The sequence below is a fragment of the Corapipo altera genome, unplaced genomic scaffold, assembly GCF_003945725.1.
Source record: "Corapipo altera isolate COAL_440 unplaced genomic scaffold, ASM394572v1 60987, whole genome shotgun sequence".
Taxonomy (NCBI): domain Eukaryota; kingdom Metazoa; phylum Chordata; class Aves; order Passeriformes; family Pipridae; genus Corapipo; species Corapipo altera.
The window spans coordinates 1615-26084 of record NW_020885184.1 but is presented as its reverse complement, the minus strand read 5'-3'; the positions used below and the strand labels follow the sequence as shown (position 1 = coordinate 26084).

At 38.3% G+C, this 24470-nt stretch overlaps 1 protein-coding gene across 3 annotated transcripts in view; it reads right to left on the bottom strand.

The window, feature by feature from the left end:
• GARNL3 (GTPase activating Rap/RanGAP domain like 3) overlaps nt 1-23249 on the bottom strand; it is a 39097-nt gene extending 15848 nt beyond the window's left edge. For 2 of the 3 annotated variants that reach the window (XM_027631194.1, XM_027631197.1), the window contains exons 1-14: nt 23063-23249; nt 17752-17821; nt 15343-15417; nt 13809-13908; nt 13342-13460; nt 12653-12717; nt 10158-10221; nt 9884-9910; nt 9426-9501; nt 7526-7624; nt 6900-7003; nt 5616-5724; nt 3278-3323; nt 722-828 (exon numbers count right to left, since the gene is read on the bottom strand). In XM_027631194.1, coding sequence (XP_027486995.1) covers nt 722-828; nt 3278-3323; nt 5616-5724; nt 6900-7003; nt 7526-7624; nt 9426-9501; nt 9884-9910; nt 10158-10221; nt 12653-12717; nt 13342-13460; nt 13809-13908; nt 15343-15417; nt 17752-17821; nt 23063-23118 — 1117 coding nt within the window. In that variant the 5' untranslated portion in view covers nt 23119-23249. Of the gene's footprint in view, nt 1-721; nt 829-3277; nt 3324-5615; nt 5725-6899; nt 7004-7525; nt 7625-9425; nt 9502-9883; nt 9911-10157; nt 10222-12652; nt 12718-13341; nt 13461-13808; nt 13909-15342; nt 15418-17751; nt 17822-22328; nt 22537-23062 lie in introns of those variants that run through there. The other variant, XM_027631196.1, reaches the window with a different exon arrangement.
• Between the last annotated feature and the right edge of the window lie 1221 nt (nt 23250-24470).

Sequence of the window (24470 nt, the reverse complement as noted above, 5' to 3'; positions counted from 1 at the left end):
CATTTTTTTTTGGTTTTAGTGAATAACAATCCCTTAAGCTTAAAAGAGAAAAATTAGTAATAGGAGAATTTCACAAGGCATCCCAATAAACACCTAACTAATAAAAAAATTACAGACAAACTGCTAATCAATTTAAGTATTAAAAAATTTAAATACATGAAATGAGTTATCAGTCAAGTTCCTGTCAGGTAAGCATCTAATTGTAATCATCACGAGTAGTTCTCAAAGATTTCCTTCTCGCTGATTTAGAAGGGCAAATAAGGATCAATGAAAACTGGAACTGAACCATTACAGAATTAAAAAGTGTTGCATAGGTGCACCTCTACACCTTTAAGAATATATTCAGAAAAGCTTCTATTTTCAGGTTTTCAGAGATACTAACACTTTCTATTACTAAATTATGAACAGCATTATAAATTCTTTCAGATCTCCAAATCCTTTAAGAAAATGTAAAGCTAAATATGGCTGCACATTCTGCAAATGTAAAAGTCAGCTTGTACCTCGTGGCCTAAGAAGCAGAGAAAATCAGGTTTTTTGTTACTCTTACTAGAACAGTTTGATGGAACTGACATCCCACCTATGTTACTGATTTGGAAAAAGAAATTGTATACAGATCAGCAACAAACACAACAAAATATGTTTACATTTTAAGCATCATGAGTTTCAATTTGTTAAAGCACTTATTAAAGAAGTATTTCTAACAAAGTAAAAACCGACTTACATTTCACCAACACAAAATCCCTGAATTCCTGGTGATTTGTAAACACAGGTGGGGATGGAAGGGGAGGCCCAAAGAGAGGAACACTTTCTTCTGAAAATATTTTCAGCCTATTGGAAGTACAAATCTTTATGTACATTGAGTCACATTCAAACTCTACCCTTTTTATAGACAGTATTCAAAACAGAAGAAATGGAACCTGTCATCTGGGTATGTCTTATATAAGAACTCTGAAGGATCTAACAAAAAAGATTCACTTGAAATAACTCAGTAGAGCAAAATTATGCTTCCTTCACACAAAGTAATACTGGGACACGAAGAATTAGAACAGAACGTTGCAGTTCTACTCACAGAACAATACTTTTAGTGGCACTAGCAAAATCTAGTCGTTTTCCAAAAAAGGTTCTTTGCCTACAATACATACTCTCCTTACAGACTTCCACCTTACCTATGCATTCACCACAGCATGAAACATTCGATTCTTTCTGAATAACAATGGCTTATGACATCTGAATCTGTATCTTGGGAATAGCAAATTCATTTTCACTGAGAAGAAAGAGTCAGAATGACTTCTGCGACAGCTGGACCTGCTGAGTTCTTGTGATCCATAAAGAATCCCACATAGCAAGAATGAATGGCAGGTACCAAACCCATGTACACAATATGTTCAGCAGGCATAGCTTCTATAAGATAAGTTATCATTCTTTGCTATTTCAATTGACAGTCTGCAGACAAAGGTCTTCCAAGTGGCATGTGCAAATGACACACGCCACAGCAATTTAATTAGTAAAATTATTGATTCAACCCATCTCTACTGTTACACAAACCAGAGTCAGAATTTGCTTCCTCAAAAAACCACCAGTGAGTGACTGCTATTGAGTCTAATGGATTGTAATGGTTTCATACAGTCTTTTTTCATGACAGCTTAGAAACTGTGCATACAATCTGAAACACAATGAATACTAATCATTCTAATGTTGGTTTCACATATTTGAGACACAATTCCATAGATGCTCTATATCTGTTTTATTAGATCCAGGTAAAAAAATAATCACTTATCACTACAAAAGGTGTGAAATGTTCCTTGAGTAGAGTAGAATGAATTATGACAGGTAAAGCCACAGCAAAACCAACCAAAGAAATAGATTTCTTGACTGAAATAAAATATTCTGCATTCTAAGCAGAAAGTCAGTGTCAGATCTAACAGTGGCATTGCATTTGAAACACGGAAGATTTGTCTCAAAACACTAGAGCATCTCCTCTCTCCTTTGACTGACATTTTGGCCGCTTGGAAGACCATCCTCACACACAAAAAAAAATAACAGAAGGAACAAGAGTTCTATTCAGGTCTAAGATGAAAGGACAGAAGGAAATGTAATTAGGCCAAGCTGAAATATATGTATCACACCTGCCATACAGGGAAAAAATACTGCATGACATGTACTGCAGTAAGATGTGTCAAGGCTGGCAGAATGAAGCAACTAAAATAAGATGAACTGATCTAGTAAAAGCAGCCAGTTATTTAGAGTGAGAGAGGCAAATTTATCTTAATTACTGCTACTCATTTGCCTCCCAAATAAACAGCAAAGTAAAAAGCATTTTACCATGGCTAGCCCATCTACTGACTATCAGCTTACAATCAGGACGACATTCACTTCTAAAAGGTAATGAGGGATGTAAGCCCAAGTTTCTGTCCCAAAACAAGAAGAAAAAGGAAAGAAGTATCTGCACTGTCACTGCACACTGGAATCGTGAACATGTTTTGTGTCTCTCACAAACCCAAGAATGCTGAAAAGCAGAAGCTATGAGGACAATCAATTTAAAAAAAAATGCAAGAAGGTGCCGACAAGATCTTCAAACAAAATAAAACTATTCCTTAACTGTGCTATAGATATTTCCAAAACAAACTCCAGCTATAAATGGGAGGGGGGGAAAAAAACCCACATATGCAAACTGAAGCATCATGTTATTGGATACTTCTCTGGAGCTAGGTTTAATGGAATGCTGAAGAAACATAGTAATATGCAAAATTCCAGTAGGTTTAAAGCATGTGACGTCCAATTACACAAATACTCTGTTAAGATCCCTAAAAATTAATTAGTTTGCTCAGCTACTGCTGAACTGAGATCTGTAAGGATCTGCAGTCCAGGGCTATCACATCATCATACCCATCTAATTAACTTCCATACATATAAGTAACTATCATACATGTAGTTCACTATGTCATCGATCTCATCAGGTCAGAACATTCCAGGTATGTCTTTCATAATTTTGCTACATTTCATCTAAAGAATAGTTTTGTTTTTCCCCCTTAGCTTATGCCTGTTTCAGAATTTAATTTTCCTGATGGTTAGAAACACGCAACTTATAACCAGTTCAGAGACATCTGCATCGAGGTCCATGTTGCTCTTCAGCTTCTTAAGTTCACTTGGCCTCCCAGCATACAGATGGGTGGACCTTCTGTCCACCAGGAAGTCTCCCCATTGCCAAAACGTTATCCCGTTTTCTCTAAACCATCAGAAATTCAGCGTGAAGTTATTTGTTACAATCAGCACCTACCTGTAACTATCATTCTGCTTATTGTATCTCACTAAAGCAAAAATATCTGCCATGCAGTTAAGGAAGTTAATCCACTTCTAATAAAGATCACATGTACTTTAATACACTTTTTCTTCTCCTGCAGTTACACAGCAGATTTAATAAAGGTAAAACACATTAATCAATATAAAACATTCTGTATGTATGTATGGCCAGTCTTCGCGAACGAAGATTTGGGAAAGGTCTTTACCCTTCGAGCCTGCGCAGTGGATTTTTTAGGTGAGACACAGTGTGCGCTGAGCTGAGCCCACCCTTTAATCCTAAGGTTCATCTGCTGCGGTCGAGCAAGCTGGGACAGTGGCAGTGAGGTCCTCAGGACGTAGGTTATAAAACATTCTAAACTATACAGATTTTGCTATTTATAAAGGAGGTCCCATACAGAATTTTATGGTCTGATCAAGTTTTAAAAATCAAGCTAGTACCACAAATACAGCATAAAACATGCTGTGGCTTATGTGTGTTTGATAGATTTGTGACTAAAAATTCTTTTAGTTGATAAAAAAGTACTGATTCCAAACTTCATTTATACCAAAACTTCTACCGAAAAAAAGATTCCAATGAATTAATTTAGTTAACAAAATTATAAGAAAATGGAGAGAATGATTTGAAGTGCAAGTACACAAAAATGTATTACCAGTCTTGATTCATAAATTCTGCCAAATTCAGGAAAAACATAATCAGGTAAATCCTTATGGCTGCCTTGCAAGTTTTTTTATGGAATCAGTTAGAGGCATACTGCTTGGACAGATTTACTTAAAACCATCTCTTAAATTTTCAGTCCTCATAAAGCGTCAAAGAAAGCATAAGTCTGAATAACTGCATTGGCTGTGTGGATTTGTTCCAGTTAGAACGATGAGACCTTAGCCCATAACTGTGATCAGCACTATCAGAGACTGATTAAAAAAAGACAACGTGATTCCATTACTTCAATGAAAGCATCCAATGCTATTTAGGATGCTTGAGAGTACACTGGCTAGTCTCCAGCTACTATTCCAAAAGGGGCACAGATCTCCCATAGGCCCTGAGTTGTATCTGCCAGATCTGTACAGGCATTTCAAGTATGTTGGGACATCTAAATTGGTGCTGATGCCTTTATTTTGTAACTCAGACCTACCCCACAAACAACACATGGCAAACCTCCATACAGCAGCTCTCACTACTATATAGGACAGTGGGATATCTTCATGCTATTCTTTCCTGTTGTAAAAGTAACAAAAAAGGTGTGCTATAGTACGTAAGAAAGTGAGTACAAAAGGCTAGTACAGATTCAGTGAGCTTTAAGACTTATCACATCTGATATAGCTCAGAGGCAACCCCAACTTTTCTTGCAGACATTTTTATCTCTGACTCCTCCAACTGAAAATGCCAGGATGGTACTATGACTCTATCAACCAAGTGTGGATTACTTAAAATGAGGATTTTGGGCACATCTCGTTATGACACCAAGGACAGCTGAACCTCAAAATATTTGCCAAAATCAAAAGTAGGCTGTATCAATGACATTGTGACAAGTCCTCCAAACAGCAATAAGGGAATAAGTATTCCTTTTATACTAAGGCTGACACTAATGAAGAGGTACATTGACTTGGTAAACAATTGTTCTTAACATTTAGTTTCCTCTGATATCTAAAGGTTCTTATTATAAGAGTTTTCTTCTTTTCATCCATTTTTATTCATTCCACTCCATTTAGTCTAATACCATATTCTACAGATTACTGTCTACAGATTACTAGTGTGACCCCATGATAATCCCAAGTGATTGGCCACTGGTTTTGGAATCATATTGTCTTCACAATGTTTTCAACTGAAAGTCTGAAAAACATAGGCTGACAAAATCTGGAGAATATATGGTTAATGGTCTAAAAGATTTGAGAAACACTGATCTAAAATACATAAATATGTAAAATAAACAGCATCTAAACATTAAAAGGCAATATTCAGTCAAACGTCAAAATTTAATACCAAATTAATTCACATAATTAACAAATATATTTATGAATTTATATTTTATGAAAAGGTATAAAATTTAATTTGTGAAATTATCCAAATAAATGCTTTCAATAATAAAAACATGATTTAAAAATCACATTCTTGCTTTCACCTTATCTTCTAGGGGATTCAACACAAACTTTGTTTTATGTTGCAGATTTGGAGACTCCTAGTCAAGTAGCTGAAGGTAAAGAATGCAAGAATGCAACTGTCTTTCTAAAACAGTTTTCACTTCCATAAACAGCATGCAGGAATTAAAAGTAATATTGATCTTTAAAAAAAAAATCAGAAAATGTAAGGAAAAAGATACGTGTAAAATGAGAGCGAATCATGGATGGCTTGAATGCTGGAGAAGACTCTTCACCTTCCTGAAATACTATAGTGACAATGTCATTTCCAATATGTCGCTTCCTTTCTACCTGGAAAAAAAAACCCAACAAAAAAAAGGAAAAAGAAAGAAAGAGAGACAGACACAAGGACTTAAAATACATAAATAAATATCTTAACAATTCTGTGAGAGAATGGTAAAAGAATATTCCTAAACTGCAAACAGAAAAATGATGGTCAATAGTACTAAGGCCAATATAAAATTATTACCTAACTGTAAGCAAGTCTACCTAGCAATGCCACAGTGGACACAAGAAGGTTCTAGAAGAGCAGATATTGCCTATTTTTAAGTTAGAAAAGCACTCATCTTTTATATAATTTACATAATTATTATTCACAAATTGGGCATGGAGGTCTTAGCATTCCAAAAAAAGCAAATCTACCAGTTGAAATAAAAGGAAAAAAAACTTTGATGCTGAGTTACTCTTTAAAAAAGATATCCTGAACGGCCTCTGTTTTCTTCTGTTATCTTGTTATCAGGCCAAGGACAAAGCATGGGAAAACTGACAGAAATAAAAAAGGGACAACATAATGGTGTCGTCTAACTATATTATTATAACACATAATAAAAAGTAAATAAAGTAATTTTAGGGAAATCATTATGAATGTATTACATATAATAAATGCATGTGCTTATAAAGTATTTTGTCATCATATAATACAAAGAAAGGTTTGAGCAATGGATGACAGCACATTTGATCAAGTACCCAAGAACCAACCTAGTGAACCTATGAGAATGTGACAGCAGCGCTTCAGCGCCTTAACGTGCTCATAACAGGAATTTCTTTCAAGCTGCACTAATTGCTTCCCGACTTTGAGTTTTGTATTACACATGTGAATATTCCTACAATTCACACACAAGGTTAATTTTCAATTTTCCTAAATTCTTTGAGGTAATAACTGAAGCAGTGCAGCCCTTCAAGTCACCTGGACAGGACAATACTCAATTACTTCTCAGTGAAGCAATTTTGACCTTCTTCACGAGTATCTTTTGTACCTTAATAAAGATGACAGGATGCATTATTTCTAACAAACATCATGAAATTTTCAGCATTTGGTATAATATTGAGAAAAAAACAGCAAAAGTCTTAAAACCTACATTTATAAAATATTAACAGGCAAGAAATCCCTTGTTTCTTCTAAAGTTTTGGAGTTTGTGATTTAGTAAATAAATGAGGGGCAGGGAGAAATAAAGAGAACCATGTACCTGCTGCTTGTTCTCTCTAGAATATGGTAGCATAGTTGAAACATGGAACATAATTTCGTGCCCTTGAAAAATTGTATAGATGGAACAGGTTCCTGTTGTATCATCTGCAAGGGAAGACAACATTCTCAGCAGGAATATGCCCTCTAAGTTTTCTAAAGAACAAAAGATATTCCAAGTCCTTCTACCAAATCTTCTTCAGTTACTCTTTTTTTCTGATCCATTTTAGAAAATATCCACACTGCATGTTTTATGTGAGTCCAAACCCAAGTTTGTAATTAATCTGCCTATTCACACTTAAAACCTATGATGTCCTTCACCTAACCTCTTGAAATCACACAGTTCTTCAAGCCATGAGGTCCTACCACCACAAAGCAAGTAATGTGTCAGGTTAGCCTTCGTTCGAATTTAAAACAAAACTGTTCATCTTGAAAATACAGGTCATATAAATACCTTTCTTTAACTGCATTACATATCAGTGACTTAAGCTGACCAGACTTTTTTCTGGTGAAGTAGAGCACTTAGCATGCACATGAGGAAATCCATTTTGGGATTGTATTATAACTACAATACGTATAATATGCACATGCAATAGTGCCCTCTCTTTATTGCTTCAGATAAGCTCTTACTTTTAGTGTCCAGTCCTCCTCTGTAGCCTGTCCAGCCTTTCAAAGTAACTGTGTCACCCAAGAGATGCAAAAATCTTTGAAAGCTTTCACTTCCAGTTTCTACATGTGGGAGAGAGAAATGTAAAAAAAAAAAAACAACAAACAAACACATAGTTACAGGATTCCCAAAATCCAATTCCCTAGTCTAAACCCCCTCCTACATCTCAACCTAGTGTAAGATGTGTTTTCCAGACAATCACACAGACTCAAAATGGGGGAAAAGGAATATATTACAATGACTGTACAAATAAATACTACAATACATTATATACAATCTTAGCTATCTCTACCATGACATAAGTATTTACAATGGATCAGATCTCTTTTCCCCTCGAAATAAAAGTCCAGGAGGGAAGAAAGACAGATCCCTTCTAGTCTCTGGGCAGCAGTATCTTCTAAGGCAGCAGTCATCTGTCCTCTTCACATGCAGCAGCTGATAGCTGGATTTCTGCCAGCACTCACGAGGGGAAATCCAAGTTCCTCTCGGCACCTTGACGCAGGCAAATGGGTCTTCTGTGGGCTGCGTTCACCCCAGACAAAGGTCGCTATCACCACGGTCATATCATGAAGCACAGGGGGTCTTCGTGACGGTCTGGTATCTTCAGGAGACTCCAGCTCCTTGCAGAGCTTCTGTGCCCTGCTTCAAGACGGCTGCGAGCTTCTTTGTAGCTTGCAGCAAGGGAGGGCCCCAAGGTCTACCTCCTACACACCGTCCTGGCTGAGCTCTCAGGATGACTGAGCTTCTTAGCTCTTCTCTGCAGTGCATGTCGCACTTCACCCCTCCCGTCTAGGACGTGAGGGGTTTCCAAGGAGTTTGGGGGGTCTGGTTCAGTTCTTACCCACAAAACTCTATCTCTCAGCTGCTAGCTCTCGTTCTCGTCTTCTCTCTCTCTTTCCAGGAGTTCTTTCTGTGTTGCTGCCTGCCTGTTGTTGCTGCTGGTCTTATCTCTCTTGGCTCTCTGCCACCGTTCTTTGGTCGCTGCCGCTGCTGCTCACAGCGAAGAAACATCTCCGGGTTCAGCTACAGACACTTAGCCCAGTCTAACGCTGTTCCAAGTCTCTGCAGTCCCCAGCTGGGGATGGGGGGGGCAGAGGCCCCCCCAGAGGGCTCCTGCCCTCTCCTCGTGGCTCCTACAACATGGCCACTTCTTCTATCACCCAAAACTACAACTCTTCTCTTCCGTTTGCTTGTGGTATGTTTATATTTCGCAGGAGCACAGATTGGTTCAAATCTTAAGTGTCACCACCCCCTGGGGGTTACCACTTTTCTTAGCTTCAGGGGGAAAACCTGGTTCAAACCACTACACATGTATAAAAAATAATCAAAATACAGAAATAGGTACCGCTTCCGGAACACAAGGACCCAAGTTTCAGCTGAATTAGTTTCTCTTCATGTCATACAAACCTTCTACCTTTCCAGAAACAGCAACCCAGCCTTGCAGAATAGGCATCATCATGTGACATTAAAAAGTGACATCAAGTGCTAACATCAAGACTACGCTGTTCAAGTGAACAAGAGAAAGTGATCATGCTGCAAAAAGGTTAAGAGTGAAAGAACTACAAACAACAGTGAGTAAACAAGTTGCCTCCTTCAACTGCTTCTTTTTTCTAAATGTTATGTTGCACAGTTTAGGAAAGAAATTTCACTATCTTCCAAGTCGTAATAGTACGATTCCTACAGCAACTTTTTATAGAAACAGAAGGTTCTATGCTACAATTTATCACCCAACATGAACATGAAAACCAACAAAACTACTGTTTGTATAACAATCACCTCCCTTCCGTCTTCCACGTGTAGGCACTATTTTCCATTTTTTTATTCATGTGAATAAAACAATTAAGAAAAAGGTGAAAAACTCACCATTACTGAACATTTCATCATCTGTTAGCTGACCATCCTTGGCATAAAGGACTCCAAATTTAAAATTCACAGATCCCTGAGAAATAAACCCAAATATTATATGATAAAAAGACAATCAAATAGAAGACCTAAAAAATGTTTTCTCCAAAGACTTTTAGATATATACCTTGGTATACATCCTACATGTTGGAATATACATTTTACACCAACTCCTAATACATAATAATTTACCTTCAAAGTTTTATGGTATAGCATAAAATTAATAATCTGAGTGGGTGCTATATTAAGTTGGTGTTTAAAATTATTTTTTATCTCATATGTTAAAAAACCTACATTTTTTACTGTAATAAGCAATTGATTAGTAAGTTGTTACAAGTATATCAGTGCAAATATTTCAAATAAAAAAATTGTATTCATTGAACAGGTCTGTGAGCTAGGAGAGGTAGGTTTACATTTACCTCTTGCTCTTCAAGAACCAATAAATCCTGTAAAGAAAAACAGTATCTTTAGCACACTGATATTAAAGATAACACAAATGAAACTAACAACCTTATATATTTAAGTTTCGATTTGAAGTGTCCAGTTCAACTGATAAAGACACTTTAAGTAGTTCACATAATCCTACTCATTTTTATCCTGGTACTGAAAGAAAGCAATTAGTAGCATTTATACCCCATTACTTGTATTTGCACAAAATAATAAAGAAAAGAGAGCGAACAAAAAAAGTCCTACCTTTTGTATCTCAGGATGAAAAATTTCCCTTGGGCTCTTTTCAAATTTATCAAGACTCATAGCACTGAAATGCAAACAAAATACTGCTTTGTAGAAGGGCAATTATACATTTCAGCAGTAAAACACCAACTGGTTGCTGTCATAACTGGGTACAAAATTAATTGTTCAAAGAGCCTCTCTTAGGTGGAATGTTTTGTGGAACTGCCATTTCTTCCACAAAATACTAGCCTCCGACACTTCCTAACTTCTTTTGGATTTTGAAAACAGAAATTAGTAAGAACCTGCATCAAGATCAGGTTTAAATTTATTGACTTATAAAGGACAGAGCTTTAGTTCATCATCCTTCACTACAGATTTAAACATAATCATGGTGAGCATTTTAGAAGGACTCAACAATCGATTCTATTTTTTAAGCTTTTATTCTCTCCTAAAATAATTCAAGGCAAGCCAAATGACAAATGAAAAGTTCAGCATCTAATTCACATACCAAAGACCCACAGACAGAACTGAAAAGATATTTAAATAAGAAGATCTACTGCCTCAATAAACAGAAATATCTAATTCATAGCATTTTTCCCTAAGTTATGTTTCTACATTTACTATTATTTTTACTCCCTTTTTTTCCCCCAATCATTAAGTTATAGAACTGTGCAGCATGTCATGGAGTGCCAAATGCAGTTTGTGTGGGGCACAGTGAACTAACACGGAGGTCAAATCTTTGCATTTTTGCTTATGCTAGATCACAGTGCAGACACAATTTGTTTTAGTACCTTTTGAAAGGGATTCAAATGTTTTAATCAATTTAGAAAAAACAGGTTTAATAATGTAACCAAAAGCCTTTGAGACAGTCTGTACCTAGATTCACACCAGGTACAAAAAGGTTGAACTGTAAAGGAATATCAGTCAGGCCTGAGGGATGGTTCAAGGACCATAAGAGCAAAAAAATAGTCAGGGAAGAGTTTTCAGTCCGAGCTGAAGCAGGCAGAAGGGGATGACATTTATGCAGCTGACTGCATGTGACACAGACCCTGGAAGAAACGGGGAACAAGGTCTGAAACAAGCCTACATTTTTCTCTGTAAAATACTGGAGCATCACAGGATGGAACATGTGAGGATGCTTCAGCAAAAGAGTTATGACCCAAGCTAACAGATGACAAAGTTTCTCCACTCTGGAATGCCTGACTGAAAAGACATATGTGGGTGGAGTGGAGGGAGAGGCTGGGTTGGAAAGGGATGTTAGGAAGAGATACTTCAGAGACTGGTAGGCAGACAGAGAAAATCAGGTACTTATGCAGGTAAAGAATGCAGTACAGACTAGGAATACTATTCAAGTCAGCGCTGTAGGAGTTAGAAGAGGGCACTTAGCTCATCTTGATGAAGCTGAAAGACATCTGAAGTGTTTTCAACTCACCATCTTGACATTCCAAAATGGAGCCACAGCCCAGGAAATCAGATTTACGAAGTGAGACTCAATGGCCCGATAGTGTCTCTGGAAAATTCAGTGGTCTGGGACCTCCCATAAATCTTGAGCAGTAGTAGGAACATCCAGATCTGGTGGCAGTGGCTTCACTCCACAACACATGCCCTGCTTCCAGAATTCCCCTCTCACATAGGCATTGGCAGTGTTAACCAGTGGCCTCGCTTCAATAAAGCAAGAAACACTTGTTCCTACTCTATACAGATTAAAGGTTTTAAGGATGTGCAGACTGCCCATTGATCTGCTACATGTGCCTTTTTAGTAAAAGGTAGCACTTTTAATGGGTTTCTCGAGGAGTTAAAACCCTTACAGGAGATCCAATTGATGACATTGTTAGTGAGGGACTTGAGAAAAATACACCACATGATGAGATTGTAAAAACTGTAGATTAAATTTGAATGAATGGTTTCCAAACAGGTGCTCTGACATGTCAACTGATTATAATGTTCAAAGAAATAGAAACAGTGTTGGGTTTGCTCGCTTCATATTCTCTTCTGCCACAAAAGACGCAGGGCAGAGTACAAGCACGATCATCTGGCTGAGAGAAGAAATTTTCTTGGCTTCACTGTGCATAACACACCTGTAGTGAAACTTAGACAAAGACAACCAACTGAAAAAATAATTCTTGGCTTCTTGACTGCTTGCTTCCTCCTGCTAGGGCCACATAATAACCACCTTCTAGGCAAAAACTGCTCTTTATTGCCTACCTAAATTAAAAAGACATTTCTTCTCAATCAGTGCAGTTTCATTTAGCATCTGTTTTCCAATTAACTTGAAAACAGTCCCTCTGCTAAAGAAAAAGTGCTAAGAATTTTTCTCCAATTTAAGTTGTCACTTTACCCATTACAGAACAGGCTCTAAAACCACTTTTTGCTGGCTTCAATGATTAAGATTTTCAAAGTTAATTTTTTACTCTTTTTATAAATCTATAATGAAAACCAAGGAACACAAGCTCTGAATTACAGGAAAAGGCATATCGGCAAATATCTTACATGATAACCTATGTGTCAATACATACCTTAATATAGATTTCACTGATAATGTTTTTGTGGGACTATAAGGGAGACATATTTTCTGAGTACCCTATAAAGAAGAAAAAGGATATATTACAGGACATACTAACCTATTCAAGTAGAAATATTAATAAAAACAATTAAGCAAAAAAACAAAGAAGAAAACTGAGTTAGTTTTATTTAGCTATATTTACTGATGGTTTGGAGAAAAAGTAATGATGTTGCAGAAAAAAACAAACAAACAAAAGAACCGTGCATGCCTACAAGAGAGTTTTAAATCAATTGCTTAAATAAGAGGCTCTTATGGAACCTTAAGTGGAAAAAAATGTAATTAAATAATATTAGTGACAACAGTATCACACCTGCCTATTTTCTTACCATTATAAAAGAAAATAATTGCCTAAATTGATCACAGGACATAATCAAGAACAATTTAGGCAACATTTCTAAAAACAAGCAGAGTTGCAGGTAAGCACAATTAGAAAATATCTGACACCACAGATTTCTGTCAGAAAGTTTAGTATAACGTTATCTACAAATTTAGTTTAATTTTATCTACTACAGTAGAATTATATGTTCTTATTGTATCAAATGAAATTATAAAATACATACTGGAATTCTGAAGAAAAAGTGTATGATAAACATACCCAAACCAAACCAAAGTCAGAGCAGCAGTTAAATATTTGTTTCTTACTGTTTTTCTCCAAAGTATTGAATGATATTGAGGAATGCGCTGATTATTTTGGTCAGACAGTACAACAGACAGAAAGAAAGGGTTCTTCTCTGCATCTGTACCTATATAATTCTGATGAACTGTTGGAGAAAAACAAGGCACAGTATCAACCATAAAGATGTGCACACCCACTCATGCAGAGACTGAGACACCTGTAAATCTATGCATTCATATGTAAAATATATAATTGCCTACATAACTAACTATGTTTTTATATACAGATGTGTAAAAAAAACCCCAAAAGATAAGTATAGATTTCAAAGCCAAGAACGTTTTCAAAACATCCCTTGTAGGTAGCAGAGGTTTCACTGCTTACAGAAATCCAAATTAACGCTACACTTTTTCCATATTGAAATAACAGCCATTCAAAGCTACATTACATTTTCATTGATTCAAACTTCAATTCCTTCACAAACAAAAAAACTTACCTTTCCCTAAAAAATATTTGAAATACCATCTTGTATGATACTCTGGGTTTTCCAAATGCACATCTGTTCTGTGCCATGTACCCGGTGTGTAGTCTATATTCTGAAATAGAATTGAGAGACCATTACATTAAACACCAAGTAAAAAAGAAAGACAAAATATAGGTAAAAGCCCAGACTGGTTGATTCATCTGAAGTTTCAGCTGTATGCTGCTTTTTAAAAAGCAAGAATTATTCTGAAGTCAGTTGGCATGTAGCTGAAATTGAAACTTTTCCCTCTCCTGTTCTCTTTTTCCCCATTTTTTTCTAATTAACTACAGACTTATCCTAGTGTACCACTATCACAGGTAATGGCTTAGAATTTCAGTGAAGAGATTTCAATGTGGAATTTGAAGAAAAGTATTCTAAAACTTAAAAATAAATAAATTAACTAATGGAATTCTGCGTCCAGGTTTCATTTTCTCAGTTCTTCCCAAAATAATCCCCAAGGACTCCTTGCTTGACAAAAGCATGCTTTAGAAGTTCTTCAGTGTTGTTTCTGGATTAGCCAGTTAAGGTAAATTCCCAAGCATCCCTCCAGTCCTTTTCCACTAAGAATTACCATATGCAAAGAAAAAGCCATTCTAAGTATTCATTCACTATGTGGCCATTCATTGCCCGCTCTGGGAATCTTTCTGTGATATAAGCTAATCAGCTTTTGAACTGCATGAAACTGAACTAAAAAGACAGAATATCGAACATGACCCCACAGAAAACCAATGCAGAATACTCAGATTGCTTTAAACTCTGCAACCAGTGCTGATGCAAACTGATGATCAGTAATAGTCTGCCGTTAATATTAGTTCAATACAAATGTACCAAGACCTTACATGTATTTCAAGAATATGAGGTCTTCTTTCTTTCAATATTAAGATGGTATTTACAGATGAAAAAGTTTTACAAAGGAAGAAAATATATGAAGATAAGTGAAAACCTAAGTGTCACTGGAGTGGTTGCAGGGACACACCGTGAGTTTAGCAGTACAGGAATCTGGAGGGAACGACTCTGAGGCTCCACTCACCTTCTTTATTTCTTATTTAGAGATAAGCACAGTTGCCAAAAGACAACTAAGCGGACAAAAATGAAGCTGTAACTTCATCACACCAACAAACGCAAAAGCACAAAGGTCAGCTTGAACATAGTTGTACCACCAGGACACCAATATAAAGTCACAAACTAGAGACTATGAAGTGTCATTCAGAGGGTTCATATTTTTCTCCTATCGTGAACTGGTGAACAAAAATGTTACCAAAATGAAACAAAATGCCAGCTTTTCCCTTCGACTACATACTCTTGAATGAAAAGCTAAGCTGGTCTGTGAGAGGGGAAAAAAACCACCAACTTACTCTTCTTAGACTCTGACATTTTCATATTATTACTTAGCGTTTTTCAGGTCCTCTTTACTTAGTAACTGACTGCAAACACATCTTTCATTGTTGAAGAACTACTGAAGCTGAATTATTTTTTCAGCTTTCTGTGAGTATTTTTAGCCACTTACCTCATCAGAGGAGCCGTTTTCCACACGGAACCGCCCAGCTCTTTGAATGGCTCCATCAGCATCACTAGATATAAGCTACAAGAGAGTTTAAGATACAGGTTCTAGTTCCAAAAATAGCTATACCATCAGCAATCAAAGCTTACTACCATTTCTTCTTGTTCCAGGCATCATATAACTAGCCAAAGAGAAGAGATCGGCCCAGCTATTTCCAATTTGACTACAGGCTTTGAACAGCCCGGTAAGAACTCTTAAGTAGGCACAAATGGGTGAGAGATTCACTCTCCTGGTAGATCCAAGTACCAAGCAGAAATTCTCCTGTCTCAGATTGTGGCTGCACCAACACACAGTACTCCTAAAGAGGGACTTGTCCGCCTTCCAGAAATTGATCTTGAAGATTGCTCCTTTCCAAAAAATGGGTCTTACAGACATGATGATTCTTGTCCTCTCAGCCTTGCAAAGCCTAAAACTCTACTTATTGGCAATATTACTGGGACTAGCAGTTTTTTACTGCATTTTATTTATTGATGTCTTCCTTCATTGATATTTTTAGGAGACAGAGAGCAACAAGAATCTCCAAACACAATGCTCAGTGATGATGCTGAACAACATAAGGTACAGGAGATGTCCTGGTCTGTTTCCAGCATTAACATCAGAAAATAGGGCTTGTTTCCAGCTGAAGACTTCAACAATTTCAAAAATACTCTGGAAAGGCTGCTTGGTCTTTTTATAAGGGAATCCAGGGATTCACAGAACACTGAAACTCTTTCTGTTGCTAAAGAAGCTCTTGAGAAGACAGTAAAGCAAAGGATAACAAAGTAATTCTCATGTGTCCTGCAACACCGCTTAGGATCCCTACAAGAGAAGGGGAGGAGAATGCTGCCAATGATATTGCATGTTACTCCTCCCGAAACTGTAAAAAGGGTGATTGTCGCATATCATACCAAACTTATGAAATGGGATCTGAACAACAATAATGCAATTCATTGCTTTCCTCTAGTAATCTATGTTATTCTAGGATAACATCTTCTTCCTTCACTTGGTAGGAGAGTAATCACATTTTGAAGTTTTCTCCTTGTTTTGAAGCAACCTGAGGCTATGTCAGAAATAAACTAACAGGGCAAAACCTCCAATGCATCCTCGTGCTTTATATAAACTGTAGGAGAGATTATACGGACAACTGGCACACAATTGGGAAAGACATATGAAAAAGTGTTTAGGGCAGAGACAAAATGATTTGGAAAGAACTGAGCAACTAAGATGCTACTGTGGAAAACATTAAGTAAGAAAAGTTAAATACCGAACATTTAGAAACTTGAAAGGGCAACAAGAACCTTTATAAGTTTGTACTCCAAAAGATAAAAAGACACAATTTCATAAAATACCAGCAGAATTTTAAGAAAACCAACCAAAACACAAGACCATTTGTGTGAGCTTACTGCGAATTTATAATTACAAATAACTTTTTCTTTTCCAGCAAAAGAGTCTAAGTATTAGTAATGAAAGAGCCTCTTAGCAGAAAACGGTTCACTTGTATTTTTTGATTAAAATACCACATCTGTTATGTGGAATGTATGGAAAGAAAAGAAAGATACCTGCTGTTCTTGCAATGCAACTTACAGCAACTAAGCCACCAATATACACCCAATTTACATACATATTAATAAATATATTACCCAAGAACTTTAAATTGCAACTATAGCTAGTAGAAAATTCGTGATTTCTTCCCACAGTAAGAGAGCTGGAGTTCATTTTCTTTACTTCCTCTCACTTCTGCTTTCCTATAGTAATTTATATAATTTCATTATGACCTTGTAATCAGTGACACTATTTTAACCGCTGATATACTGCTATTTTCACAGCAGAGATTTATGTACGAGAAAAATGAAATGCCAACTTAATCTTGGAATTTGAAGAAAATACAGGATAATTAACAGATTTTAAGGAATCATTTTCAATATATTTATTCTAACTAGTTCTTTTAGTTTTAAACCTTCTCCCACTACTCTGAGGCCTGTACATACAATATTACATACATTTGTACATATGTGAGCATGCAAACAGTTTATGACTTACATAATAGCAAGTACTTCATTAAATACTACCCTAATATTTTGCAATCTTCAGCTTATAAGACGAAAAAAGGTTCAATTTCATCTGGAGGTAAAGATAATATTTATATAACACTTTCTGACCTGTTATCATGAAATATTCACAAATAAAGCAGTAAAAATATTTCTAATCACAGGTCTAAAATATCTATTCTGAAGACTCTTTTTATTAGTCTACAACTGCCAAGTCTAGCTTAGAAAGCACATTTTCCAAACTAAATTCAATCTTTTTACCTGGAAATGAAAAGGATTTCTGCTCTGTATAAGGTGATAAATCAAAGGACAAACTACATAAACTTACGAGCTCCACAGATCCATAATGCTTTCTGCTAAAGTCTCCACGTCTGCAACCCAGATCTTCAGAGACAGATCTGGAACAGAAACGCTTCATCAGTGTACACAGATCAACTGGACTTACATTTCCTGCAATGCAATATTCTAACATTAAAAAAAAAAAGTCATTCCTGCTGAACGAGGTTCACAGTGTGTGAACTCATTGCTGCAGAGAACACTCCTTATAGCCTACACAATCTCTAGCAGCCACTGCAGTCTGGCTTTCCTATTACCCCCAAAGGAAAAGAAATCATAGAATCATAGAATCAGTTGGGTTGGAAAGGACCTCCAAGACCATCAAGTCCAACCCTTGATCCACTACCACCGCAGTTACTAGACCATGGCGCTAAGTGCCACATCCAGTCTCATCTTAAAAACCTCCAGGGACAGAGAATCCACCACTTCCCTGGGCAGCCCATTCCAATGCCTGATTACCCTCTCTGTAAAGAATTTCTTGCTAATATCTAACCTAAACCTCCCCTGGGACAGCTTAAGACCATGCCCTCTTGTCTTACTGATAGCTGTCTGGGAGAAGAGACCAATCCCCACCTGGCTACACCCTCCTGTCAGGTAGTTGTAGAGAGTGAGGAGGTCTCCCCTGAGCCTCCTCTTCTCCAGGTTAAACAAACCCAGCTCCCTCAGCCTCTCCTCAGAGGACTTCTGTTCGAGTCCCTTCCCCAGCCTTGTTGCTCTTCTCTGGACCTGCTCCAGCCCCTCAATGTCCTCCCTGCACTGAGGGCCCAGAACTGGACACAGCACTCGAGGTGTGGCCTCATCAGTGCTGGGTCCAGGGGAAGAACCACTTCCCTGGACCTGCTGACCACACTGTTCCTGATCCAGGCCAGGATCCATTGGCCTTCTTGGCCACCTGGGTACACTCTGGCTCATGTTCAGCTTCTTGTCAATCCACACTCCCAGGTCCCTTTCTGCCTGGCTGCTCTCCAGCCGCTCTGTCCCCAGCCTGTAGCGCTACAGGGGTTTCTTGTGGCCAAAGTGCAGGACCCGGCACTTGGCCTTGTTGAACCTCATCTCGTTGGAATCAGCCCAACTCTCCAGTCTGTCCAGGTCCCTCCTGCCTTCTAGCTGAGAGTCTGGGTCTTGACTGGAAGTAAAAGCTACGATTAAATTAAATATTTAGGTATGATGCAATCAGAGTTCCAAAGGGGGTGGTAGCTTATAACCACATTTGAAAATCTAAGGGAAGAAAAACCTACGGTAAACTTAATGCTTCAAATAGCACAACTGCACTATGCTCAATAAGACCACACTTTGTACGTTGCTACTGATTTTTCCAGTCTCTTTTCAGGCTCCACATGAAGAAAAACTAAACCACTTAATTTCTTACACTTAATTCATAAGGGTAAGAAAACAACAGCATTTCATAGGTTTCCTTCCACCACCTTAACAAAGACAGAATTATCAAGTAAGCCAATATAATCCTAGAATATGAAGTTTAAAATCTACCTGCATTATCACGTATAATCTCGTACCATCGTATCACATTAAGCACCACCTCCTCTAACTACAAACACTAAGCCTCTCACCTTTGCAATGGAGATATACATGTTACAAATACAAGCTAAATAAAGATGCAGGTGGAAATTTAACATAGACCTTGATCACCCATACTGTACCAGGGCCAGCAGATCAACCCCTCCATCATATTCCAAACTTACAGTTCTCCCTTCTGTCAGCAGTTATGAAAATAAAGTTATTTAGTTTTAATGGAAAAAAATCCCAACCAAGTGAAACAAGAAGAAACCCTCCATCTAGCAACATGAGATAAAATTTTCTGAGAATTATCAGTACTATAAATTGTAATGTTACATCAATAAGCAGAAGAAATATCTAAATTTTCATGTAACATCTTCATATGTTTTACTTTTAGAGAACCAGTTAATCATAGTAGCACTAGCATTTTTTTGTGTGCTCCTTTTCTTCTACAAAATCTGTTTTTGTGACTAGGTGTGCTAGTTGCCTTAGAAACCACTGTAAAAGCAAATCAGATCAATAAATACTTGGCACTGTCAGTACTGCTGGCAGACATCTGGACAATCCCAAACACAAATATAATACAAATTAGAAAGTCACCACAAAGAGTATCTGGCCTATGGTGTTTGGAATGGAACCATTTCTACCCGGATAATTTGTCATTGTCATCAGTCATGCAACAGCTCCACAAAGCAGCAGAAAAAGCAAGCTGAGCTTTATAAAACTGAACTACTTTCTGCCTTGTGGCAAAGCTACCCTCAAAACACATGAAACCAGGGGAAAATGCCATCTTGTGAATTACCTGCATGATAAAGCCAGGGACTTACGGAGGCATTTGAGAACTATCTGTACACACAAACTAAGTCCTATATCTTATTTTGGTGATATTTTAGCTGAGTGAAAGTCAAACTCTCAGAAAAAAGTATGCTAAGATCTGAGCATATTAATGCTGCAGAGATAACAAAGTCAGCAGCTAACAAAAAGCTTTAAAAAATAAAACACGAAACGAGTATTCAAACCCAAACACAGGTCACAGAAATAAGAAATGGCTTTGGCATACAACACATGTATGCACTAATGTAACAAAATACTGGTTACTGAGTTAAAGAAAGACATGACATGGAAACCATTTACTCAGAAATACAAAGTGCCAAAGTAAAGAGCCTGGTCTGATCTGAATTAAGATCAAGATGCATACCAACAATGACTACTGCAGTAACATTTCCCAACCAGAGAGTCAAAACAACAGACAAAGCGAGGTGCAGAGTTAAGTTGGGGTTGCTACATAAAAATCTTTTTTTTTTCCCTCAACGTGGAAAAAACACTCTCAAGTGTTCTCAACATTTCTTCTAGCAAAATTCTGAAGACAAATTAGTTCAAAGAAAAGTTCACCACAAAGACTCCCTGATGACCATGAGAGAGAGGATGTTGAAGGAAACCCACTGATATACAAACTTGTGGTTTATCTGTACTTAGAAATACAGAGCTCTTCACAACTGGTGTGATGCCTATAAACTATATTCCCTACCATACAAATATAGCCTCTATTCTAGGTTCTCAAAGAAACCCTTTTTATCTAAATAATTTCAGTATGGTTATTAGATTTTTCTTTTAAACATTTCCATAATGTCAAGCTATAAAACAGTTGCCTTTAGGAGGCACTCCAGCATACTCCAACATTTCACATTTCACCAGCTTTGCTGGTGACAGAATGACACAGAGCAGGGTTGTATTAGAGTTCTATACACAATGATAAGCACAGACACGATAAGCATGCGGACAGGAGCAGTATATATACAATAACAAGGAGACAGCACTGTCACATTCTGCAAGGAAACTGGAAGAGGCTTCACATTCATCAGGTCTTGAGATGAGTTACTGCAATACCACAGCCAGCCTCTAGTGCAATCTCACAGTCACAGACATTTGTGGTGACATAGGTGAAAAAGAAAGATGTGATAACCACGCATGCCTTGTAAGGTGAATCCACAAGACTCCATCCCAGCCCAAATGCCTAAGATCTATTCCTACCAAGGTTACATAAATTCACAGACATAGAGAGACAGGGTATATTCATCAAATTATCCGGAGAACATGAGGAACAAGCAAGTTTCATTGGAGAAATAATGTTTTCTCAGACCACATGATACAGAGGGAAAATACAGACAAGCTCAGAAAACACTTGAACAGCAGTTTGTGCATCAGAAAGGTTTATGGTCCAATCCTCTCCACAAACTGCACTCCAAAGACTTGAGGAAATATAGTGGTTTGTCACAAACCATACCTTCTGGTATTAAAAGCATTTTTCTCACACTGCTCTCACTAATTAAAAAACCTAGAGTATATCTGAACAAATGATTAAAACAAGTGTTTTAATATTAATACTCTAATCCATTTGTGTCCACAAACTACTGAAAACATACCTAACTTTCAAACACACTAGTAGTCCTTTCAAAAATCAGAATTATACCCAATAGCTAATCTCTGTTTCTTCTCAACCTAACTACTTCATATCATGTCATCTCCTTTGTATCAAGCAATTAAAGCAGAATCTCACACCAACACAAACGCTACACAGACAACCTCATGAAAGTCAGGTGTCTTAGCCTCGATTTACACATAGGTAAGATTTACATTATCACGCTATTTGTGTAAGTGCATATACTCCCTAATGAATTCTTGCCTGCATACCTCTTTGGCTTTCTGTTCGTGGTTACCACCATGATTTGTACTCAACTCTCTGACACATCACATCAGCTAATTTAAAAAACACACTGTGACTAACATCAACTTTATATTAATCTTTCTCATTGAATTACATCCTTTCTCAGTCCTGACCTGATCTACTACATCAGAAAAACTGTTGCTCCAGTTATGACAGTTTTAGAGTAGTTTTCATCCTATTAAGGTGAACTGCCAGTACCGAAGAGGTTAATTCCTCAGTGGTTCAGATCACTTTGACTTAATTTAAAATCTACTTATATTGCAAAGTGTTTAAATACAGATGACCCTTTACTGACATGAAAAAAATTAGCACGCGCATTTGTACAGCACCTAAGGTACACTGCACCTCTCTCTCCCATTTGTCTAGAAACAGGCGTTGTTGAATAAACGAAGAGTAATGACGAAGAGGAGGTAGGACTAGCTTCCTCCCATTTCAACAGAAGCTCCTACAAACTTCAACAGTCCTGAAAGTTGAACTACGAAGCATAAACATATTTGCTGATCTAAATCTAGACGGTTTTAGGATCCTAGTGTCAAATCACAAGTTTTGGCTTTTAGGAGTTCGACACTGGAAAGCACTTTAATTGGGGGCGGAAGGGTAGTGGCAGAAGGGAGCGAGTTTGCAGATTGCACCCGTGTGATCACAACGACATAGCGTGCGTGCCTTCTGGCTCGCCATTCTCCTCACATTCCACATGTCTACTTGCCAGTATGGGTCAATCTATTTTCATCTAAGAAGCAGTCACAGGTACAAGCGCACTCAGCAATCGGATAATTGCAGAGATATCCTAGTGGTATCTGCTTGCGCGAGGGCAACGCTGAATAAGCTCCGAAACGGATTCCGAAGACACTCGTCCGACTCCGCTCACGCCACCTGCAGCAGCTCTAAGGGAGGCGGCTGTGGTTCGGGGGCTCCCGCCGCTGCGCTGCCCAAGGGCCGCCCGCCCTTTCGCGCGGCCCCTCCGGCCCCGGCCGGTGGAGGCGAAGCGCCGCCTCTCCACCACGGCCAGGGCGGGTCCGCACCGCGCCGCGCCCCGCCCGAGCTCAGCCCCCGCCTCCGGTACCGCTGAGTGAGGCCGAGGAACCGGGTGGATGCCGCCTCTGCGCTGCTCAGCTCCATGCGGGCGGCCAGACGGAGACCTCACCCCTCCAGCGTCGCTCCCGCGACTCCGTCCCCCGCGGGAGAGGCGCCGGGAGCTCAACGCGCACATCCCGCTCCCGGCGCACGGTCCCGCGCGCCCGCCTCGTCCCTACGGCCCCTCCCACGGCGCATCAGGCGCGGCGCCGCCGCAGGGCCCGCCGGGAGCTGTAGTCCCGGGCTGCGAGCGAGCGGCCTGGCTGCCGCCGCCGGGAACTGCAGCCCCACGACCCTGTGCAGCGAAGGGCCTCGGCCGGCACCGCCTTAAGGGGTTGGGCCCGCAGCAGAGCCCCTCCCGAGCGCCCGCTTCCGAAACGTAAAGGTGTAACGTAATTTCAGACACCTGCTGAGAGTTTTCCATAGAAAGCACGCCTATTCAGTATGCCTGAAAGTAGTAGAAACTAGTCAGCTTCAAGATGGCCAAGTGCATAGGTCAGGTTTACTGTCCAATGCAGCCCTCAAGATGCCACACTAGAACGATTTGCATTCCCACTACACAACTAAAAGTGCACTTGTGAGGTGACTTTCCTGCCAGATGAAAAGCAAAGGACTACGAGACATATGTCGATGGCATTGTACTGGATACTGAGAAAAGCCAGTCATCATAGTACATGCACAGATCCAATATAAAAAATATTTTACTATCAAAACCAGTTTACTTAGAACTAATAAATTAGAAGTGCCACAATAGCATTCTCTTAAATGTAGTCAGCATCGCATTTGACACCAACTAGATAGGGAGAATTTCAGTGTGCAGTGGAGAATTTTGATATTTGAATGCCAGTTCTGGCTCACTAGAAATGAGGGAAGAGTTCTTGCACTGATTCAAAGAAGGGTGAAAAATCTAAATAAAATCCAGTAAAGCCAGTAGATCCCAAACCAGAACGCTAGCTGTTGGTAAAACACCAACAACCAAGGCACCTCCAACATGGGGATAAAACTTCAATGACTATTTTTAAGAGGGCTAATACACAAAATATGTAACTCATGGAGAAAAAAATCCCCATGACCATTAAAGTTTATTTCTTCAGAGGAGGAGGGGAAGGTATATTACATACGTAGAATTAAAGTAATTACTTCTAAAATGCACTCAAAACTTCACAAGATTGACTGAACGGTAGCTATTTTTTGCAGATAACTGGTTGAGTCATCCATTTCCATAAAAAACAATCATTCTCAGCAATTAAAATATTTTAAATACCTCAGAGAAGCAGCATATCGAGAACAAAAAAAATTTTAGGAAACCAATATAACATCTTCCTTTATTTAAAAAATGCTGATTTCCCGTGGAAATGGAACAATTCATCTATACAGCTCTTAGTATAGTTTTGAGT